General features: G+C 39.7%; 1 protein-coding gene across 3 annotated transcripts in view; it reads right to left on the bottom strand.

Annotated features, from left to right (window-relative positions):
• cdin1 (CDAN1 interacting nuclease 1) overlaps window positions 1–23365 on the bottom strand; it is a 52418-nt gene extending 29053 nt beyond the window's left edge. The window contains exons 1-8 of one of the 3 annotated variants that reach the window (XM_040042567.1): window positions 23235–23365; window positions 22839–22939; window positions 12836–12881; window positions 11756–11820; window positions 10887–10947; window positions 7784–7856; window positions 553–632; window positions 127–176 (exon numbers count right to left, since the gene is read on the bottom strand). In XM_040042567.1, the coding sequence (XP_039898501.1) occupies window positions 127–176; window positions 553–632; window positions 7784–7856; window positions 10887–10947; window positions 11756–11820; window positions 12836–12881; window positions 22839–22939 (476 nt within the window). In that variant the 5' untranslated portion in view covers window positions 23235–23365. Of the gene's footprint in view, window positions 1–126; window positions 177–552; window positions 633–7783; window positions 7857–10886; window positions 10948–11755; window positions 11821–12835; window positions 12882–22838; window positions 22940–23143 lie in introns of all 3 variants that reach the window. The other 2 variants (XM_040042566.1, XM_040042565.1) reach the window with 2 other exon arrangements.
• Between the last annotated feature and the right edge of the window lie 450 nt (window positions 23366–23815).

Below are 23815 nucleotides of genomic sequence, written 5' to 3'. Positions count from 1 at the left end.
TGGCAGGCAGGATGAAACACTTCCTCTGTGAAGCAGAACTTTTATGTCAGGTGAAGCCAGACACATCTCATCCCCTTCAATAGCTCCTCGTCAATTTCAGGCTTAAAATTTTATGGGATAGGATACTGTTTGATGCAGTCTACCAGCGGTCCATAACAGCAGTCATTTATTGTGCACTGAAAAGAGGGGGAAGAAATATTATGGCGTGCCAAAAGGGTGGGTGGGTGTAAGGGAGGTGAGGGAAGCCCATACACTGCTGGAAAAAAAAGGAGAAAACACAGGAGATGCTGGCAGACTGGCAGGCATGACCGCCGGCTCTCACGTGACCTCATCAGCAAACATGAGCCGCTGATGCCGTCTGTCAGCCAGGTGTAGAGTACCATTTTTTTTTGAAAACTCACTGTGCACAAGCAATTTTCGATTTGTTAAGTAGAGACACAGCAAATGCCTTAAAATAATAACATTTCATATAATTAAATAGAATTATCTCTCTCAGGCAATTAAACAGTTCTCTGGAAAATGTTAATTAAGTACAAAACTTAAAACCCTTACCTGGTAGACATTACTGGCCAAAATTTGGTCTGGAATTAAAGATGGCTCCTTCAGCATGCTGTTGAGGACTGATTTAGATGCTGAGAATAAGACAGCAAAAGAAGAGAGGGAGACAGACAGAAAAAGGAAAAAAATAATGACCACATAATTTTATTCAAGAAAATGTCTAACTGCTGGATTTAACAAAGCAAAACAGTCAGTGTTATAAACAAAACCAGCCCAGACAGCCTCTAACCCACCAACCTGTGTGCAGTATTTCTGCACTAGCCTATTAGATGGTTGCTTGGTGTCTGTACAGATTTTCTATAGATAAATGTTTCAGTCCAAAGCACAGGCGCTTCATGTAGTTTATCTATGTTATGAACGCTGACTATTCTGCATCTCTCATCCCTATTCTTGCTCTACTAACATTATAAATCAGAAAGGGAGGCCTGCGAATCGACTCGCTGTTACCGCAACAGCAAAAAATTCCTTAAATCATTTCTTAAAAAAGATTTGGATTAAATGGATTGTATCACCGTGTGACGAAATGGTTGAGGCACACCATTTTAGTGATATATATGTACACATGCGCCTGACAGATTTGGCGCATTAGAGACAATACATGGAATGTTTCTATTCACATTTCAGGCATGGATGGTGCCTATACCAACATCGCAGAAGTTCTCAACCGCATCTAGGAAACTGCACACAGTATATAACGGTTATAGACACGATGGCTTATTTAAAAATTAATACAATTTTTAAAAAAAAGTTACAAAAAAATTTAATAAATCAATTGATAGCCATCTGGATCATTAGGCCTCTGTTAGATAAATTTCACCCACAGAAAGGCGGGCTGTTCTTTTCTATGCTCTCATCCCCTACACACTTAGGGAAACTACCACAAACAAGATAGCCATTGCTATGATCCCTCATCTACCTTATGATGAAATAAAAAGTAGAGAAGGTGGAAGAAGAACAAAAGCGCCTCCTCCTTTCTTCGTCTCTATCTTTTCCTGCATGGGCTTTTTTTCTTGTTTTGTGCAACCTGCTTTCTGTTTTAGTCTCTCCCAGCCAGCTACAGTGCTCCCCCAGCCCATCCCATAACCCCACACTCCCTCTTAGAGCTGCAAGGCACAGGGCAGTGCTTTATTTCTCTGCTCATTTTTCTCAGAGATTGGTACCTTCACACGCAGATCCATACCATGCTCCTGTGCAATGCAGGCGGTGGTGAAGAAAGAGGGTTATATTTTCCCCTTGAGTTAGGACACCTCATGACAAATGATAATGGATAATCAATAAAGTGGGAAATATGAGGCAGCAAACTTTATGAAGCCAGGAGACATATTACTCCCCAACAACACTGGTTTCCCTTAACAAAGTCACTACTCGACTGTGCCTAATAATCTGAAGGAAAATCAAAGGACCCGCAACCACATCAGCAATATTGGCAACTTATTCCACTTTAATGGCATTTTGATTGATTTTTTCCCTCTTCCTAATGGTCTTTTTATAGATTTGACGCTGTTTCTGCAAAACAGTAGTGTGTAATAAACCTCCCTGAAGGCAAACGTTAGCCATTAAAGCTCTTGTCTTACTAGCACTCATAATTGGAGGTTGACCACCACCACATTTTGGTCTCTCACATGACACACACTTTCAGGACTAGAATTCTCCCTCCGCTGTCTCTCAAGCTCTTTGATATTTTTTTTGTCGACGGCCATAATAAGTGCCAGGATCTCTTTCGTCTGCGCTTTTTGAGGGATGGGGTTAAAAATAGCCATAAAGAGGTGACCTTGGCGCTGACATTGTGGAATTTCAGCCAAGCATTGACCTGATGAAAATGGAAGGCCAGGCTGCTAATAAATCAGGATGCTTTTAAAATGAGTTTACCCTAATGCTCATTCATCACGGGCTGTAATGCCATTTGCAGGCCCAGGATTCGCTGCTGTGCACAAACACAGCAGTAAATAACAACAGGGCCCTTGCATCCTTCGCATCGTTGCAGCCTCCAACATCAGCATACATTTATTAAAGACGCCCCCGCCTTGCACGGCAGCACACCTCTAGAACACCCTGAGCTCCTTTCTGCTATATGCAAACATACACACACAGAAACAAAAACACACAAGCAATGCTCTTTAAATACACACGCTCAAAGCACATACAGAGGCACACATAAAAATGCGTGCAGAAAAATAAAAAGCACAATCTGTAGAACACTAGACACGGAGAACAAAGCCCTGCAGCACAACTTTGCACCTTGTAAACATTCACCAAATTTACTGTAATTGTCCCATGTTGGTATAAATTCTGACTAAGGCACCATATCACACCGTCAACATCTGAACAAAAGGAACAGAGAAGAGGGGAATAATAGATGTGAAACGCTACACCTCCATAGGGATTTGCTAAAGAAAACAACCAGTGTAAACAAATCGCAGGCCTGTTTTCATATGCAACTCCAAAACAAGATAAACTATATAAGGCAAGGTAACGGCAACAGAACCTTGGCATGTTTTCTCATTGCTTACTTTCTTTCATTTGTAACTACTGGGACTCCTCTTTTCTCCACTAGGGTGAAAAAGTCATTATCGCAAACACAAAAAAACAGAGAGAAACCTCATTAAATAGCAACATTTGTTGAGGGAGGACTGTAATAAACAATAACGGATGACGATTGTTATTGCCCCTGACACTGATGAGCTCCTTTGTAAGTTTGTTTATTAATTAAAAAACCCACTATTTTCCACGGGTGGGGGTGGGCAGTTACCCATTTCCTCTATATGCCCACACCCCCGCACACTCCCCATGCGCAAGCCATTGAGCTGTGGAGGGGCACTCGTTCATCAAACTTCATGGAGCAAGGGAGAGACAGGTCCTGATAATGTGCACCGCTAAAGCTGATTTTCCATGATGAATCTCGGAGCATATAAATTGGCTAATATCTGAAAACATTTACAGATACTAGAGGAATTGACTACTTGTGGGACATGATGGATGAGGCTCTCCAACACTGGCCGACAGCTCTGCAAATCTCTGCGGTTGCCTAAAGCCCTCATTTGATTTTCCAATTTACTCCTTTTAAATTTATCCCCCCGCACTGAGAAAAAAAAAAAAAAAAAAAAAAAAAACAGAAGATGGGAACGAGAGAGAGTGGGAGATAGGGGGTGGGGGGTATGTGTTTCTTTTTAAACTATCTGTGGTGGTGTGTAGGTGCTAGTTGATGATATGAGGTGGTATCTCCTGTGCAAGAGGAACTCGGTCCCTGAAGAGGTTACTGGGGCAGAACTGATCTGCTTCCACCTGATTCCTTCTGATAGCGGTGAGATGAGACTCCACATTTCTCTGTGTATGTGTGCGTGTGTGTGTAGTAATAGTAGATCTGGGGAGGCACTGCTATGGAGAAAGGCTTCCCAGGTCAGGCCATTAGACTGTGGCAGAGGCTGACTGGAGCTTCTCTGCTGAAAAGGAGTAATTAGTATACTTGTCAAGTGAAGTACCACGGTGCTGCTTACCTCCCTCGCAACCGCCCCCTTGCATACACACACGCACACACTAACACTCATGCTGTCTTTGCCTCCTTACTCCCTCCCGTCTTGCTAATGAAGTGCCCTTGCTCTCATTATTTGGAAAAAAAAGGCTTCATATACACACCCCATCTCTGCACATTGGAGAGGTGTAACAGAGAAGAGAGGAGCACTTGAACACAAGAGGGAAGGGACCATAACAGTCATAGCGGCCACGTTGAAAATTTGCTCCGATAAGACCCAGTACAATATTCAGTTATCAACACGTTTTATCTGAGAAACATTAAAGTTATTATAAATCCTGTCAAGTAACCAAAGGATCATAGTAGACACTAAGATTCTCACAGTGTTAACATCAAACACGGGACGTTTATAACCTTGCGTACAAGGCTTCTGTAAAGGAATGTGACAATAAATCTTAAAGGCGGTCGAATCACATAGTTACAAAACATGGAGTAGCAATCTAATCTGGAGCTGGGCCTTGGGAAAATGGAAAAGGTCAAATAGCTAGCAAAATTGCCTCCTCAAAAAGTATGTCTAAATCTAGAGGCACATCAACTCCTGTCAAAGGAGGAATAGAAAGAAAGATGAAGAGATAGCAGGAGGGGGAGAAGACAGAGCATTGGCTCCCCCAGTGTTTTTGCTGTGACTTTGAATCTACTACTAGATACGACCATCCTGTATCTAATGATACAGAATAGGAATGACAGTATAGCTCTCTGCAGTGTTATACTTTCATTTACAGAACTTTTCATTGGGCTGAGATGTGTTAGCTGTGCCTATAATAATGTTTTCATGAGATCTGTCCTTGACCACTCCTGTTAATGTAAACCTTTTAAAATGCACAATTGTTAGTTCAGCTCTAGTAATTGTCGTTATTGGGATTCACTGCAATTCCATCCATCCACACATTCATTTATCTTCTTCTGCTTATTCAATTCAGGGTTGCGATGGGACTGGAGCCTATCCCAGGTGTCAGGCCGTGAAATGAGGCACACCCTAGACAGGTTGACAGTCTATCGTAGGGCTAACTCAGCGACAGATGACCATTCATGCTCATATTCTCATGTATACCCGATTTACAATCACCAGTTACTCTAAGATGCACATCTTTGGATTGTAAGAGGAAGCTGGAGTACATGAGAGGACCCATGCATTAGCAGGCATGACACCTTGTGACCTCACAAGAAGGTCCTCGACTTGAATCCATCAGCCAGCGAGGGATTCTCTGTGTGGAGCTGGCACATTCATGCTCACTGAAATTCAGTGAAATTATTATCTTCATTTTTTTTTTTCAATCACTTATTTGAAATATTTGAAAATGTATAAATATTTACAAAAAATGTATTCCTCAAGATTACTGAATATTTAAAAACAATACAATTTTGCTTTATTATCATTATGTATACTTTCATAAAATGAAATATAGTATCCAGTATATTTATATAAACAACATAGACATGGATTTAACCAATAAAAAGACTTATAATAACCACTTGACTTTAGTTTCATAAAACTTTTCTATCATATTCACAACCCTGAAACATAAGCTGGATACAAGTCTGGAAAGAAAAACAAAGAAAGTACTACCCTGCAAGGAATTCTGGTGTATATACTAAAGCTGTGTCATTTGGGTGAACAAGTGACCCTCCCTATTGCCCAGCTTCAAAAGACAAGAAGCAAAGACCATTATGGATGTTGATATTGCATTCAATACATAATAAAACTGCTTTGACTGTATTGATTCATGTACAAGCATCACCAGATAGTCTTTCACTTTGCTTGACTGAAACACTCTCCAATATTTCTGCTTCAAGGAAGGGGGATGGAGTTTGCTGGTGCTGTTGTCATGTTGAGGTGTGGCAGTGTGGGTAGCTAGTGGGAAGGACGATATGGGATTGGTGGGGGATAGGGGGTTGCAACAAGCAAGCAAAAAACAAACCAAAAAAAACCCCACACACTAGGAAGGTACAAAAACAATTTAAAACTCTGTATTGATCCGGCACTAGTGATTGTACATATATTCCATAGTCCCAAAGGCCCCATTCATGTGTCTCTTAAATGCAAGGGGAAAGAGAAGAGGAATAAAAAAAAAAAAACGACAATGGTAGGCAAAGGCAAGCCACTCACCCTGTTGGAGGTAATGTCCCTTATTTAGAAGTCTATTGATCTTTGCAGTGAGCCTGCCTGCCCTTCCTCTAGAGTCTGACTAAAACACCCAAATACACACAAGCACACTGGAGATCTGTCCGAGGCTGGAGGGAGCATGAAAGATATGCCTGCCAATAGCACTGAACCAACCTGTTAGCTAATTGTCAGGAAAGACAATTATCCTTGCATTGTTTCTTTGTGGAAACAAATTACTGCACTGCACTACACATACACACACACACACACTAATATATATATATATATATATAAAGCTGGCAACAATGAAGAAAGGCAGCACGACAACATGCCAGAATTTCAAAATACTCCAGCGGCAATTAAACTATTTCACTAGATAATATATTATGCAAATATTTACAACATGCATTGAATGTGAAATTATTCTTTGAAGGAGCATGATATTATTTGCTAGCATCCAAAAAAGTGAGATGCTGTACGCCTGTAACTCTGCTCAAAATTAAACAAGGATTTTCTAGAACATTTCATCTGGTACAAATCTATTCTGAGCAATAATAAAACATTTTTTCACTGTATGGAGATGGACAGATGCAATGTGCCATTATCTGAGACATAGTGCTTCTTGTGGATGAATGCCCTGTTCTACAAGCAGCTCAGACTAGTATTTTGACAGGCAGCGGATAACGGTGGGTCCAAAGCAATCACATCTTTGACTTTGACAAATGGCTGTGCTGTGGCGAAGTTGAAAATAACACACATCCACTTTAATCTCTTTCTTGATTAAATTGGAAGCACGTCTTTTTGACATCATGTGATTCGCTCTCAAAGTAGTGACTACTGCACAGACAGAAAGTCCTCGGGATAGACCCACTAAAATAATATGCATATGTGTGATACTGGAAGTTCCAGAGTGTGGGGATGGGAGGGGAGAGGAGGGGGGAGTTGTTTGTTTTTTGTTATAAATCAACAATGTGACTAAAACTGGTAAAACGCAGGAATTTTGGACAAATACAGGAGACAGGAGAAAGACACTAACCAGACTACACATGGGCAACAATTCCCACAATTTCTGGAAAAGATCTTTGACACATTCAACAACAATATTTGTGTCTGTAATTTTGTTCTCCCACAGTGTGTCCATCAGCACTACCTAGAAATGGTTTGCTTTTTCTGCCACAGTCTTCCCTCAACTCAATTTCCTCTGCAGACCCCAGCAGGCAGCGAGGAAGAGAAGGGAATGAGAGAAGAGGAGAATGCTAGCGATAGATGGATGCATTGGGGGATGAAGGAGGCTGAGGGAAGAAATCAGGGGTGTTATAAATAACACTGATGAGGTGAGCTACCATTGATCCACACTGCAGTTGAGAGGTGGGTGGTCCTCCTAGTACTTAATTGCCAGTCATGTGCCCTGGGATGCAGCTACTACTAAATGTGGTCTATCTCTCATTAGGGTTTGACAGGCTGAAAATACAGCAGCTAGACTGGAATTGGGACTCAAACAGAAAGGGATTAAAAAGACAAAGTGCTACAATTAAGACTGATGGGGAGAATGATAGAAAGGACAGAGTGAGAAATGGAAAAGTGTTACTCACCCATTCCACCATCCTGGCCCTGAAGGAACCTGTCCAGGATGATACGAGCCATCAGCGCAGGAGACAGATCCACCTTTACACAGATTAAAAAAAAATAATAATAAAAAAAAAATAAAACATAAAAGAAAAGAAAAAAATCAACAGAAAAGACAAGCAGCTTAAATAAAAAACAGACTTTACTATCAATGAGGAATTAATATTCACTTAAAAGATGGTGGAATTTATATTCCTCTCTGAAGAATTGCTTGAGAAAAAAAAATCCCATATATCCAGCTGGAAGTGCAAACATATTTTAAAGAGCCTAAGACTTACGACATTGAAATTGCACAGCCAGTTTACCTTTGGCTGATGTCACATAGATAATAGTGATCGTAATGGCTCTAAATTATATTATTGCGTTTCAAAACCTTGACCTTACTTTTGACAATCCGCGTGCAAATTGGTCTTTGAAAGCATTGCTTTGCATCAACCTTTCCCACAGGAACAAGAGATCGCTTATTACACAGCCAAGCTACCTGGCTGAATTGCCTTTCCTTCTGTCAAACAGACAACCTGAGTCTCTCATCTTGAAAGAAAAAGCAGCACATACTGTGCCCAGGCAAGAGACAATGGAGAGCTTTAATCATAGAATGATCACCAAGGCAAAACTATAGGAACCAATAGGACACACCTGAGGGATGGTGGGAATGTAGTCCTTAATAGGAAGGAAAGAACCTATGGCAGCAGCACTCTTTGAACACAAACACACCTTAGAGGTGAGCAGTGTTTATGGTCGAGTGCAAGGAGAAAAGTTGACAGGTAAGAGAGCACGAACGACTGATGGTGAATGTGTCTCTCTGATCAGTGCAATACATTCCTACATATTAAAATCAATGTTATTATTACAATGTTTTATTAACATATTAAAAAAATACAACAGTTATTATAAAGAACAGCATGACAAAAAATATATATGGGTGCATTAGCATAAGATATATTTTTCCAAGGTCTACATTTGGCCAATGCTCACACAATATACGGCGAATAAAAGAAGATGTATTAAGTCATTCACTACTAAAATTCACAGCTTACTCAGTATAGAGGGAATTAAAACATTGCTTGAAGACTTTGCCATTCCTAGCCAGCTCATTATGAAACAACATTCTTCCAGCCAAAGATCATTTTTCCTCTTGTTAGCATAATTGGGGACCAAAAGTGAATTTGCCCTCAGCTTGCAGTGAGAATGGAGTGTTTCATCTTTTCTGTGATGCTTCCTTGTAACGCTGGGAGCAGAGATGCTTCTGTCTAAACAATGTCTTTTTACCCACAGTAGTATTTGTTAACATCTCCATAATATTGCACTAAGAAGGCAGCTAGTAAAAAAAAAAAAAAGCTTAACATGTCTATAATAATTAAGGGGTGAGCAAAGAGTTTACATCTTCATTAAGACCTCTGATAGTACTGACTCTGACTTAGCATTTGTAACCTGCAGTTACAGTAGCTTTCTTTCTTCTCTCTAATTCTTCTAATTTCCCCTCACTTTCTTTTCTCCCTTCCATCCTTTCTCTCTGTGCTTCCTGGCCGGCTCACAACTCAAACCCTCAAACCCTGAATAACCAGAGAAAATCAGATTCTTGGTAACCTGCATCAGAGCTGACACATGAAAAATGGCAACATTACCAATGCAGGCTCAGCCTGAATAAAGACTACCTGATTAGTTGAGGTACATGCATCTCCCTAATTTTCATATTAATCATGAGTCCATCTTCATTCCCTGGTCATAACACATACCTTCATGAGTTTAACATGTGACTAAGATTCACAGAGCCTAAAAAGAATTCGTTTTTATTAAAACTCTGGTTTTATCAAACTGTAAACCAAAATGGGTCGCACAGTGCAGCACAACTGCACCTGTTCTAATGCCATATTCAAGTAATATTTGCATAAAATTCCCATAAAGATAGAAACAGTGAATGTTGAGTCCATCTCTGTTTCATGAGCTTCTTCTAAGGGCAAAAAAATATCTATGAATAGTTTTCATCACTGTTAATCATTTTCCTCTGTTGGAGATATATTGTCTCATAAAGACATGAAACTACATCAATTAGCAGTCTGGGAGACCATGAGTGCTTGGTTTAAATGTTAAGTAGCATATTAAGATGACAGTTAAATGGTTCATAGACAGTTATCTCTTAGCTGAATTGGATCCTTTCAAGAAAAAAAAAAAAAATCAAGCGTCAATTAAACAGAGAATGAATAATGGCAGTTGGCTTTGAGGTACCACTGATGCATGTGAACTACTGTGATTTTAGATTAAGAGACCCTCGAATTTCATTGCCTAGTGCACGCGCCAATCAAAATTCAAATGCAAATTTAAATGTTTAAAAAGGTTATCGGGCCTTTTCTCTTCCTTTATAATCTGAAAGACGAAAAATGTCGTGAACTTACAAAAAATAAATGCAAAGATTTTCATTCATTCAGTAAGAAGTAATGTAACCATCTAAGATGTAGTGTATTGAGACTATAGTATAGTTGGATTTATATTTTGGAACACTTAACAAGAGTTTGGCATTACCCTAAAAATAGCAAACATTTACTAACTAGGTTTAAAATATAATAAATATAAGTGATCACTTAAATTCTGAAAGAAACAGGTTTCTTACAGCATGAATTTCCAACCTACCTGAGTTTTGTACCACTGAATGATATGGATTTAAGCTGCACATAAACAATTGCTGCTACATCAACAAGACTACAAATTCTTCACTGAACTCCCAAAGAAAATAACCGATCAAATAATAAAGAGAGGAATTAACTAATGACCCCAGTCTCACCTGTCCGCAGTTTGTATCAACTCTGCCTCAACTGCAATTTGGAAAATTACATAATAAAACAGAAAAAGTATTTTCACATCTGCTTAATGGAGCCGAGCGCTAATTACATTAAATAATTGATAATTGAGCCAACCATTTTACCAATTTTGATAATGACTAACAGACAAGGAGGAAAATCAAAAACTGCAGCCAACTGCTATCTATCCATTTATAGAAAAAATAAAGGATAAACTCAGATGTGTTTTTCGTTGGCAAGTAAAAAGACAGAAGAAAAAAAGTTATGCCATTACCTCATTGGCCAAGTCAAGCAGGACAGGAGCAGTAGGCTGTGCCTTGGCTTCACTCAGATACCTTCATTATAACAAAGAATAACAAGAGTAGTGAAAAAAAAAACATGACCCACAAAGGCAGACAGAAGGGTAGAAGGGGGCTAGATCGGGCTAGCCAAGACATGCTACTGTCCCAGATGACTTTGCCCTGGGTGGCATATGGCAGGCTCCGTGTGGTTAAAACAGCACTGCTTGAAGGGCTTCAAATTTCCAAGAAGCTAGACAAGCATATGATAGTTAGTTAACTCCTGCCGCCCAAAAAGCCTTTTTTCCCTCGCCAGCTAAACCTGCAACACACTTCAGATCTTACCCAGATCATCTCGGAGGTTTGTTGTTGTAAGTGGATTAGAAGTGCATTATCCAGCTTTATTTTCCCCAGAACAGTGGCCTAATAAGCTAGATAAAGGCTAATTGCAATATGCAAAGAGGCTTTTCCCAGTATAGTCTGTTTTCAGTTCTTTCTTTCTTTCTTTTTTTTTTTTTTAAATTTAACCATGCTCATTGAATTACAGATAATCATCCCATCATAAGCCTGTGTGTAAGGCAAATGTCCAATGGTTGGTTTATTTATTTACTTTCCTGCTTTCAGTTTGACACGGAGAACAGAGCTTTAGCCTAGCAGGTGCAAGTGGGGGTCGGGAATGAATCCTGTGGGTGGTGATTTGTTTGTACGAGATTATAATTGTCATGGAGGCCACACACAGGGGTCGGTGAACGATTTAAAGGAAGAAGAAAAACAGTAAGAGAGACGAGAAAACGATAAAGAGGGTGAACGATCTAGAAAGAAAACAGAAGAAAACAAAACAATATAAAGCACGGAAACACAATACCTTTGGTAGTAGCTTTCAATAACATCCGGCACATGGTGTCTTGAGAATGTCCTTTTGATCCATTTCTTTAAATTTAATAATAATATGAAGAAAAATGAAGATTAATGGCATAATAATCATAATAGCTAAAACAATTAACACATACACACAGATACATACACATAGGCATAGATACAGCTCTTAAGTTAGTACTATTTTTAGGCACAAAGTGCTTTCCATTTCCGGTTGACCTGACTAAAATGCTAACTTGTTCACCCTTGGCTTCTCTTCCATGCTCTATTCTTTATGAACAATTGCAGCAGCAATTTAATTTCAATGATATTGGTAAGGGTCAAACTGTGCCAAGGCACTCTCGTTCAAACCAGCTATCTCCATCTACCTTCTTGATTCAAACCCTGTATTCATTTCCCCTTTTTTGATCAAACAATGACATTATTCCACATTTCACACCCTGACATTTCTATGCAATTCAATTGCCATCGTTGCCGAGAAGAAGGAGAACAGGGGATATAGCGGAAGAGCACTGGTTAAAAACAACTTATTTAAAAACTACTACACACAAAAAAATGTAATTCCACAGAGACGGGCAGTGTGACTGACACCTGTCAGTGGGATGATAAATGACTCCATTTTCTGCTTGTGCTGCCTTCTGCCACTGGCGGCAGTGGCCATTTATCATCATCCACTGTCAGCCGTGGAAAGCAGCAGTGACAGTGCGAGTCAGCAAACATTTAGCACACACAGCCGCACTACACGGGGAAATTATTATTGTCAGAATAATAATGGTTTAGCATAATTTATTACAGGTCCACCAAATAAGCAGGGGCTAGATGTTATTAGACAGATGGATGGGAAGGCTTGGCAGACATCCACTGAGGCTCAGGCAGGCAAAGGCCCTCAACGTGAACGTGAGAAGGAGGAGGGGGTGGTGGTGTGGGGCGAAATAAACGGGGGTATGGTGAGGGGGGGGCATCCTCCAAACCAATCAGAAAGCTGGCAGTTCAATTACAAAGAAATAAAGGGACATTCATCATTCAATTAGGCACCTGTCAGGGCTCACAAAGGAAGAAAACTTCTAACCTGGTACTCCAGGGAGAAGATGCTCAGAAGAGTGGACTGCGAGTGACTGGAACAAATAAAAGAAGGACAAAGTTAATTACCAGAGTGCATTGCACAGAGACAAAGGGAGAAGGGAGCTTCAAAGCTGGGGCCAGCTGCCCTGTAATCTAAAAGAACATGAAAACAAGTGTGGCAAAGTTGTTCCAGATGAACACCTCTGACAAAAGGATTCCTGCTACGATGGTGTGGGGGAAGAAGAAAAAGGGAGGCTGTGTGGGGTATGAAAGATGAGAAAAATATAGCTCATTTTTGTTTTTTTTCATTTAGTCATTAATACGTAGCATCTTCCTCTATCCTTTGTCTCTCCAGGAAAGTGCTAAACTAATCTTAATTCAAGTGCAGAGTCTGCCATTATAAAGTAACACGATGGCAAGAAAACTCCAACCAACCTAAAGATAACAAAATTGAAGAGAAATTTATATCTATGCAAATAATTGACACAGTTCAATATTTAACTAGTGAGTAAAGCGTGGTATTCAGTAGCAATTACAGTCATAGTTTTCATAGGTTTAAAAGTAAGTGGATAAACTAGCATGACTATAAATATGTGGAAGCTGAAACAGTTGGACATAACCAAATGCTAAATTTCTGAGCGTGTGAAAAATGACCAATTGTGTAAATGGTGGATGTAATTCCTATATAATACTTTAGGTAAACCCATGGAATTAAAGCTGAAATGCTACACAATCATATCTGGATTGTCTTATTGTCAATCCATTGTTCTGGTGTAAAAACATTTTTTATGAAAATCTTCTTCTTCTCCAAGAAACACGTTGACCCAAGTGTGTGCTTTTTACTTTAATCTGCAAAGTGGATGACTACTGTGAGTGTCTTTTTTTGTGTATGACAACATGCAGACACGCATAAGAAAAAAAGTCCTTTCTTTGATAGCATATGGACCGTTCTATATCATTCCCACTGCAACGGATGGGCTTTGAAAATGGAAACTTTCACTATATGAAACTGTGACTCCCAAGAGTCAGTCAATTCCATGGGTTGCCATAAGCTACATTTATCTCCAGCTCCAGTCAATGTCAAACACCTGGCAAAGAGGCAAACCCGGAAAACAGACAGTTCCAACAGGGAATTGCAGCCCATTCGATACCCACCTTAGCTGCCATTGTGTCCTTAGAGTTACAGATATTTAAATGAGTGACACAAATTATTGGAGTTGGACTGTGCACATCTTCAGCTTGCATATCACAAAAAAAAGAAAAAGAAACATGTGTGCTCTCATACACACACACCCACAAACTGCTCCGTAATTTTCACAAGTGGTTTTATGTCTCCATATACTGCACTCAGTACACTTGATTGTTAAATTTAATGGACTTTTCATTACAAGTCACCTGGGAATGGTATGTAAATACTCATGAGAAGCTGAAGCTTCCAATCTGCATTAAAATATTGAGTCTACACAGGACACCGACATCAATCACTAGAAACCGTAAAATACCCTTGTGACATGCAAACAAAGCCAGAAGAATGTCAAATCCTGATTTCTGTCTGGAATGTCTGTCTGTGACCATTTTTTAAAGAAAGCATCTTAACCATTGGAATAGTTCAGCCCGTTATGATGAACCAAAGAAGTCCTCTTGGGATCCCTAGACACCACTTTTAAACAATTTTAATCCTGTAGCTGAAGAACAGCTAAGGATACTTCCACATTAGGTACAATTAATTTGTACACTGTCCAAGAACAACTGCGACCCCCCCCCCCCCCGATTCCCTGCTTATTTCCCAACCACCATATGCAAAATAAAACATGCACCAAATCTTACTGACACAACAGTTCTAACAACTTGATAATGTTATTGAAGTATTCCGAAGTTGAGCAGTATTTCACGTCACTGGTGGTTTTGTTTTGGGTGTGCAAATGAAGACGGTCCACACAGTCGTGCAATCCTTCAAACCTCATCTCATGTGTTTGATACAGATTTTTTTCACCTGATGCACACAATACTCAAGTATGTCTCGTGCACTCCCAAGTTTGGCTCTTCATCAAGAAGCAGGACACAAATCATCGTACCATGCCCGTGGGGCAGTATACAGTGTTCACACATATCAAACATACTAGACTTTGGTGTAATCGAGCACCACATGTTAAAGCAGCCCGATTCTCATCACACACAAAGTTACAAAAGTAAAGAAGACGACAAAGGAAGTTCTCAGAGTGTGAGGGGAAAAAATTGTCTACCCCCTCAGCATTAATTTATAATGATGCTTAGGGGTGAAGGGGCCACCGCAATTAAGTGGGCCATTAAATGGTCAACTGTCAACATGTGGACACTTAAGGGAGGGAAAAAATTTCTTCCACACTTCAACCTTGCACCTGAGCATTTCGACAGTATTACAGCCTTATTGTTGGCATGGGACCATCATGATCCCCCTGTCGGAACAGACATCTGTTACGTTTTAAATGGATTACTCTCTATAATGAGCATGATTACTGCTTAATTGCTAAATCTATAGCCTGTTAACTTTAAAGGGACATAAACGACGCTTAATATCTATGAAAACATATCTGTTTCAAAAACACTAAGAACTTTGGGGACTTGTGTTTTCATTTTTACCTCAAGCAGATTGACACAAAAACAAGACTCGAACTAAACTATTGAGAGATGTGAAGAAATAGTTTAAAAAAAAAAAAAGGAAAAAAAAAAGGAAAGAACATTAAAAAGGGGCAAAATGAAGAGCTGAATGCAGATATCTGGATTAAAACCAAGACTTGTTTGCATTTTATAGAGTCTGTCAAGTTTTATGCTGCTATAATCCCCCCTTTTTTTTTTATTTAACAGACATTAACAATAAGTTATTGCAGACTTTACATTAATGTATATCCAGCCTGTCCTCTCTTGGGCGCAGTAAGCTCACCTTATGCTAAAATATGTAGCCAATTGCCGTCTTACAACGAGGATTTGATCTGCCTACTGAACAGGAGTATTACATTTTTACTATAATTCATGTATCCCATTGCCACACAGTACAAGCGTTTGTGAAACTCTGTCCTGTCTCAGTGGTTATAAAAATGAACCCAATTTGTTAACTATTCTAAAACCAGCTGCATTTCTGACTGTATTTTGTTAGCCTTAAACAAATCTTGTAGCTTGCATTTTATTCTGAATTGCACACATGATACGCACAGCCAAATGCTTAGTGTCAATATGCAACACATGGAAATGTTAGGATATGATAAAACAGCTTTGAACATTTTTTTGAAATAAGATGATAAGGTAACAAGGTTTTCCACCTTTTCTAATATATAAATATCTCTTGGTGATGTGGTTGTAACTGACAATGACTACGGATATTTAAAATAACATATATTAGACACTTGTCTTCCTAAAGTGAAGCCTAAAACAGTTCTGTGACTAAAGCTAGGAAGTCGTGAGCCCTTTGTGAATTGTGTAAATAAAGAAAGCTATTTTTTAATGCACTTGCCAAGGTCAACATTTGGGTTCATTGATCGCTGTTTCACTTACTTAAAAAAAAAAAAAAAAAATCAATCTCATCAAACAAAGAACACACAAAATATAATTTGAAGAGCCACGGACAAGAGTCTGTGACACTGCAGTGCACACTTACAGTGGCTTTTATGTAAAAAGCAGAAAATAAAAAATCTGCCCTTTCGGATATAATTTAGAACATGGGGAAACAGAAGGTTGGGAGACAGAAGAGTGGTTAGGGAATCATTCACTCTCAACCTAATTACCCTTCCTTACAACATAAGACAGAGCATTAATATGCACTGGCACCCAAAATAGTAAAGCAGCAGATTAAATTAAAAACAATTAGGGACTTTCACTTTGTCACTGAACTGGTATGGCTGTCTGGTCAGTACTTCAGGCTCTATTAAGCTAGGTTACCCAGTGGCTGTGAATCTGATAAATTCAAGTTTGAGTGCTGCATTAACTTATTTTCTTGTGCATTCAGGCTGTATCATTGCCTTAAACACGAACACAGTGAAAAGCCTTGAAATTCCCATCAACCTAATTAATAGGAGATGAGGGAAATTCAAACTATCAATTATATTTGGAAACTTCCTATTTACAAATAATTAATTATAAACAATAGCTGTAATTTGGGTAATGAAAGCCACCTGGCTAATGGCATTGGTATCATATGCTGCGACAGTATTTAGCATTTGGTGGATCTGCATGCAGAGTGTGTTGAATGGTGTGACTCTTCAGGGCATGGAACTGTCTAATAGCACATATTTTTACTGCTGGCGATGAAACAATTTTCAGAAGGGAATGACATGGAAGAAATATTTTGTGCAAGGAAATCTGAGGATAAGGCTTAGTTTAAATTCTACACCTATACTACATTACATTATTATTGAAGTTTAATTCCATTATTTTTTCACATATTTAGGTTTATTTACCATCAAAACACCTCATTCAGGCAAGAGTGCTGACAATACTATATGAAGCATTTACTTTGCTATAGATCAGTATTTTATACAGCTGAATACGGGCTAAAACGCTGGATATGCAAATGTTGTTAATTACACATGCTGATAGGCAAAATGCTAACATCTGTTTCTCAGCTAAGCCTAGCGTCATCAGCAGCCAAACAAATGAGTTGAAAAAAAAAATCTTTATAGATTAATGTATAAATGTGATATATTCTGACAACGGATAGAAACAAACACAAATCTCAGTGTGTCATTTAGCTTCAAACAAATACTTGCACAATGAGCGCACGTGTTTAGAGTTTAAATATTTGCAATTTTTGTTCTGCAAAAACAAGTATAAAGGCTTTTTTTTTTCTTTTAAGCACAATTAACATAATGACTGTTGCATTTTAGAAAGCTATAGAAATTTTTGTGCAATTTTTTTGTCACTTTTAAACAATATTTTCAAGACATTTCTCCATCTGAAGGAAGACTCACGAGTTTGTACTGTGAACAAACCCCCACCCCCAACAATCTTACTGCAGCAGGCCATACAAACCTACAAGGCTGTAGGGGACCATGGACAGAAATGGTTTTAGCAGAGGCACAATATGACCCCTACTGAGCTTCCTTTACTTTATTACAATCTTTAAAATTTCTGTCTGTTGAGGTGCCCTGAGTTGTCAGAGCTGTTATATAATGGCGGTAAAAAGAGCAAGAAAACCTTTACAATCACCACTCTAATTGTGATTCCTCCTGAAAGCAAGGGATCTTCACCACTCCGTCTGTGCAAAGACGTGCTATAACTATAGTATTTTGCCATTGTTAAAGCATAATTACTGTCACTGCTGCTTCTGCAAGCTCTCATGGAAAACAGAAAATGAGGTTCATGCTATCCGTCAAGTGGCGAGTGTCCACTGGTCTGGCAAAGAAACACATTACACTGACCAATTGCCTATTCCCCCAAGCACAGCTGGGGAACTTGTACCATTCTGGGCAATTTTGTTTCATTCTTCGTCTGCAATTGATTCCAGTATGCAAAGAGAACCCCAGGCTAGAGACTCTGATATAACTGCTCAGCTGAACTGTAGGTTTCCCTCAGAGTACATATGTTTTTTGGGGGGGTTCAGTGACAACACTACTACTGACACTAGCATACAGTACAGCAGATGCTGATCTTATTCTTAGAGTACCATATCAATAGTTTTACTCTACTAATATTGACCTACTCAGTCTATCGCTCCAGTAAATGCAGTTTTTAACCTTCACGATAAGGGACCATGTAATTTCTATCAGGCCTAACTCAAAAACAAGCTGCTTACCTCTTTGTTTTTAGACCAATGAGCCAAAAAGGCTTTGCACTCTATGGAATGTGCTTGGACAACATCCCTCTGATATGAGAAGGAAGTATTCATTCCTTTGCTTCCTAATCAAGTAATTGATTACATCTATTATTCATGAACTCTTTAGCCTGACATGAAGTTGTACACTCAGCTTCTCTTCTTTCCACACCTTCTCTCTGCTAACACTTCATTCATCCCTTCACCCTTCCAGTGCTCATCTAACCACATAAAGGCGTGGAATTATTTAGCCAGCCTTCAAGGGTTGTACCCCTAAGCCCCAACTGCCAGTTTGTGTTTTGTTCAATATGGGCAGCCAGAAGTGTGAGGCCATGCACTGGAAGCTGTCGGGGCTGGCCCCACAGGCTCTGCACTTGATCAGTCTCTGGGTAATGTCATTGCCACTTCCAGCCTACAAAATACTTGTGGAGTTCTACCTTCACAGCACAGCAGCTGGAAAGAGAAAATCAGTTGATTCCACAGGGACAATCGCAAAAATCAAAGTTAAAACTGAGAAACAAGCCAGGAATTTAATACATATATGCCAAGACTTTGATATACCTAAAATGTGGGCAATGAGCCCTTGAAAGCTGTGAACAAATAATAAATACCACACACTGGGAAAAAAAAAGTGATATTTAATGTTTTTTTTCTCCACCATATTATACCTGTTATCAAATCCTTAACTTTAACCGCCATGTAAAGAGGTAAACAATATGACTACAATAAATAATCAATGAGCAATTCCCTGAGCTTCATGCTGAGCTGAGATATTACCATCAAAAACAAAGTGTAGCCAAGAAATCATCATATCAATGGCACATGCCACAACAACCCTGCCCTGCGCTTTCCTTCCAAAGATCATGCTAGATAAACCCCAAATAACAGAGAAATTAACAAATGCTTGACATTTGCTCAACATCCATTATTCTGACACTTCTTCAGAATTTCAAAAGGCTGAACGCATGCTTAATCAACATTCATATTCCCAGAGCGAGCTCCAGCACCATATTGCAGCCCGCCTCAGTGCTGATGAAAACGGCACATTAGGGCCCGATTCGAAAAACGTTCAGGGACTCCTCACCAGGGAACTGTGTCTGTGCGTGTGTGTATGTGTGTGTGCATGTGTGAATAAAAGAGAGGCGCTGATTGTGTTTAGTGGGGAAAGATGCTTCACACTTTACTGTTTAAGCTTTCCTTTTTTGCAAATCAGCCGCATCTGCCCCTTTTTGCTCATTCTTTTACTTTCATCACTGTGAAAGCCATATAAGGAGCCGAATGGCATTTTAAAGAGGGGGGTAATCATTACATCCCAATTCATTCATAATATAGCACAGAAGGACACAGAGGACTCTCACATTCCCTCCCTCTTTATCTTGCCCTTCTTGCACCAACTCTCTCGGGGGACAAGTGGTAGAAGGACTGGGGTCCCCTCTAGACCCATGGGAAGACAGGCAAGGCCTGAGAGAGCAGCCCATCATTTCCAATTCTAATATGTGGCAAGAGAAGGACCTGATGGGACTGATGTCACATTTCCCCCCGCACCAGCCTGCGATCGGCCCCCCATCCCCCTTTTCTGCCTAGCCACAGTCCAGATAGTAGACAGGACACCACGACTGGCTAAGAGGAGGGCAAAGAAGAGAGGGCAAGAACGGGGGTTGATATTTGCATGTCCCTCCATTGTGAGTGGGGGTAAAAAGTGACAGCACCGTGTCCAATTCTTTTCCCCCCAGAGCAGCTCGGGCCCAGCAAGAGAGGCCAGGCTGACAGATGACTCCCAACATCTGTGTTATGCAGCCGTTACAGATGAGGGACTCCACATCACAATCTTTCTCTTTCTGTCTGTCTATAGGACACTCCCTCTCTCCTCCCACAAACGCTTTTCATAATACAACCAAAAGAGCGACAGACTCTCTGTGGAAATTACCTTGAAATGGCCTATAACAATCTTTTTGTTCCAAGTTTAAATTCTCTTCCATTTAAGTTCCCAATCAAAAGCAATGACTATGAAATGATTTTGAACTCTATACAGCATTCAGATCCTTTGGGGTAATGATTATTTTAACAGAATTTAAAAAAAAAAAAACAACTAAAGGGGAAAGAACTGTAAGAAATTTAACAAATAAAGATTTTTTCAACCTAGTCAACATCTATCTACTGTAGATCTGTAGCTATAATATATGATGAAAGATCTTTTTTATATCAACTCCTTTTATTAATACATTTGAACTTTAATTGCATACAAAAATTAATTCAGCCAGAGCAGAACTGTAAAATGACCACAGAGGACCATCAAATCATTTATGATTTCACCTAAAGTCAGTAACTAATAACTCTCTAGACCTAAATATATTTCATCAGTAGGATGCCTTTACGCTCACCTGTGAAGTATTTTCATATACTTATTGGATAAATCAGATTAATGTAGCATAAAAGAAAACTATATGGTGTTTACTGACTCAAAGTCAGCCTTTAGTGGTTAACTACATGCATACAATTAAGGCACTGACTGTGCTACTTTCTTTGACAGAAATATGTGCATTTCATGCCATTTCTACTCAATATTGATTTTAACTGAGTAAATAATATTGCAATTAACAAAATGAGGTTTGAAAATATATATATTTATTACAGTGCTGGCTCTGGCTATGTTGGCCAAAGAGAAACCCTGAATAAAATACAATTACAGGGTAGCAAAATAATATCACTATCTAAATAAACTTCATGCCTCTGCTATTATACTTGTAAACAACACATGAATTTACAATTTATTCAACAGTTTCCATCCCCTGGAAAACAGGTATAGTATATTGCAAAATGATTTGGTATCAATGCAACTGTTTATTCTCCTGACTGTAATAACCAATTCTCTTGCCCATCCCCTTAGTCCAAGCCTGTCCACAATAAAGCCCCAAACCCCCTCCAACCCAACCACTGCCAGGCCCAGCCTGGCCAATATTTACGCAGTGGCAGGGCTCCCACACAGTCTAAGGGGACAGGGGGTGTGTGGGGTGGGGGTGGCTGACTGCTGTGCCTGAGCGCATGCTAAGAGATGATGGATGGCCTAGTCGATATGTTATGTCTTAAGAGCCTGATTTCCTGCCAGTCCAATCACTAACCCTCCAGAGCCCAGCTCAGCTGATTGGACAACCAGAATAATTTCGCAGACTGTGAAAACACTGCTGCCGTGCCTGTCTGTCAGGCCCAGTGACGAGACTCAGGGATTTAAAGAGCAAGGGCCTCCCCAAGATTGGTTATAGTGAACGTAAAAATAATAACCAGCAAGACTAAACAAAAGAGCAAGCACCTCTGGGAGAGGAAGACTGTGAAGAATTACTGGAATGAAAACGGTGCAGTGTTTTCATTTAATTATTACACTCCAGTACAAAAGATGGCATTTGGTATGTTTGTTAAAGGCAGTTTGAGTGAGAATACAAAAAAGAAATAAACGCTAGACAGACTTCAGTGTTTCAGTGCTTAAACATGAGCGATATTGGATGCATTTTATATGCATGACATATTCCGTAAAATGCTGACAGTGAGAACAAAGGCAAACTGAAACTCCATGGCATCCCCTTTGGGGACCTGATACCTTCTTCTAGATTGGTGATTAGGGCACAATGGAAGTAGGAAGCTCCAAATACATGCGACTTTGTAAGTGACCTCGACGGGATCAGCCATGCTGTCCTGGAGGCCTTGGGGGATTACACATGTTACAGTCAATAACAGGAGGGCCTTCAGTGTCAAGGAGAAAGGCAAATACAACCATTAACCTCTCTCTTCGATTTCTGGATGTGCAGGACCTGCATGGCAAAACGCTGGCTAATGCTGTGGTGGAAGCCAATACAGAAACCTGTGTGGAATTAATTAGTGATCTTAACAAGTGAATTAAATAGGATCACAAATGCTGAAAAATAGGAGCTAAAACTGAGGGGGGGAGGGGGATTACTTGGCTATGGGGAGCTGTACTCAGATGATAACAATATAATTTAAATTAACAAGCTCTCTGATACATTAATTAATTTCCAATAATCCAAAGACATCTTGTTTGGGCTTCTTTTGGTCTTGACTCATTGTTTTATAATGTGTGGTAACTGATGCTCATACGCAGCAGTTTGGTGTTTACTTTCTATGTCAGACATTAATATGCACTTGGAGTACAGTAACAGTCAATTGGCAAATGCAACGGAAACACACACTGAATGCAATCCAGTGTGTACACACTCACCTTGGAAACTTGTCCTTCAGTATCTTCATGCATCGGCGTGTAGGTCTCAGTTTTTCAGTCCATCGCACTATCTCTTTATATTCTGCTCGGGACAGTCTCATCTTTGAAGAGGGGAAGAGAATCTGATCAACACATGCTTCTGCACAAAGTTGTGACAACGCGACCTGCGAGGGTGTCAGGTCACTGACAGCTGTAAAAAACAGCTGTTTTACTGTTTTAGTAGCTGCACCGCTAACCAAACCTAGCTTTATGTTACACCTGCGAAACACTAAGGGCATATCATAACGTAAAACCTTCGGTCTCACCAAGGTATTAGTCGGCTTCATGTCTATTGTGTGCAACATGCTGCAAAAAATAGCTCAAAAGCAATAAATACCATGAGAAAGGGATCTTTACTCTTAATTCCTGCAGTCCTAGTACCGTCCCCGATAGCTGCTTCCCGCTAGGAAGTTGAAGGGGGTTACTTTCATGTGAACACCGAGTTGATTGGTAGAAGAATCCAAGGAGCTGAGTATGCCGACAGACGATTGGTTACTTTGTAGCGCGAAGGCGGTGCCTAGCTAAGACGTGTTGGTCACTGGAACTGCCTTCTCGTCGGCTGTTAACGACGCACGCAAAAACGAGTAGGTATTAGTAATGATAAGATACAGGCTCTCCTGTTACATTCTTCAAGTATTTTGCAGTCCAGCGGCTCTGGAATACATGAACTGTGCTGTTAGGGAAAACGCTTATGGTTTTTGTTCTTTTGTTTTAAGGGAAAGATTGTAATGGAGAAATAGAGGCACGGTGACTGGGAGAAATAAGGGAACGCCTCCCTAATGCGTATGTGAACTACAGTTTCACTAATAGCGTGACAGATTTAACACATTTCCAGCCATGGTTTTGGTTCTGCGTTTACATTTATGGCACTCACTGGGGATGGAAAAAAAACGATGGCTGAAACAAATAGTTTTTAGCTTTGACCATAAAGTTTATAT

Source organism: Simochromis diagramma, unplaced genomic scaffold (genome assembly GCF_900408965.1).
Source record: "Simochromis diagramma unplaced genomic scaffold, fSimDia1.1 OVJJ01000304.1, whole genome shotgun sequence".
In the NCBI taxonomy this organism is placed as follows: domain Eukaryota; kingdom Metazoa; phylum Chordata; class Actinopteri; order Cichliformes; family Cichlidae; genus Simochromis; species Simochromis diagramma.
The sequence above is the reverse complement of the archived record's forward strand: the minus strand, read 5'-3'. Positions and strand labels throughout refer to the sequence as shown.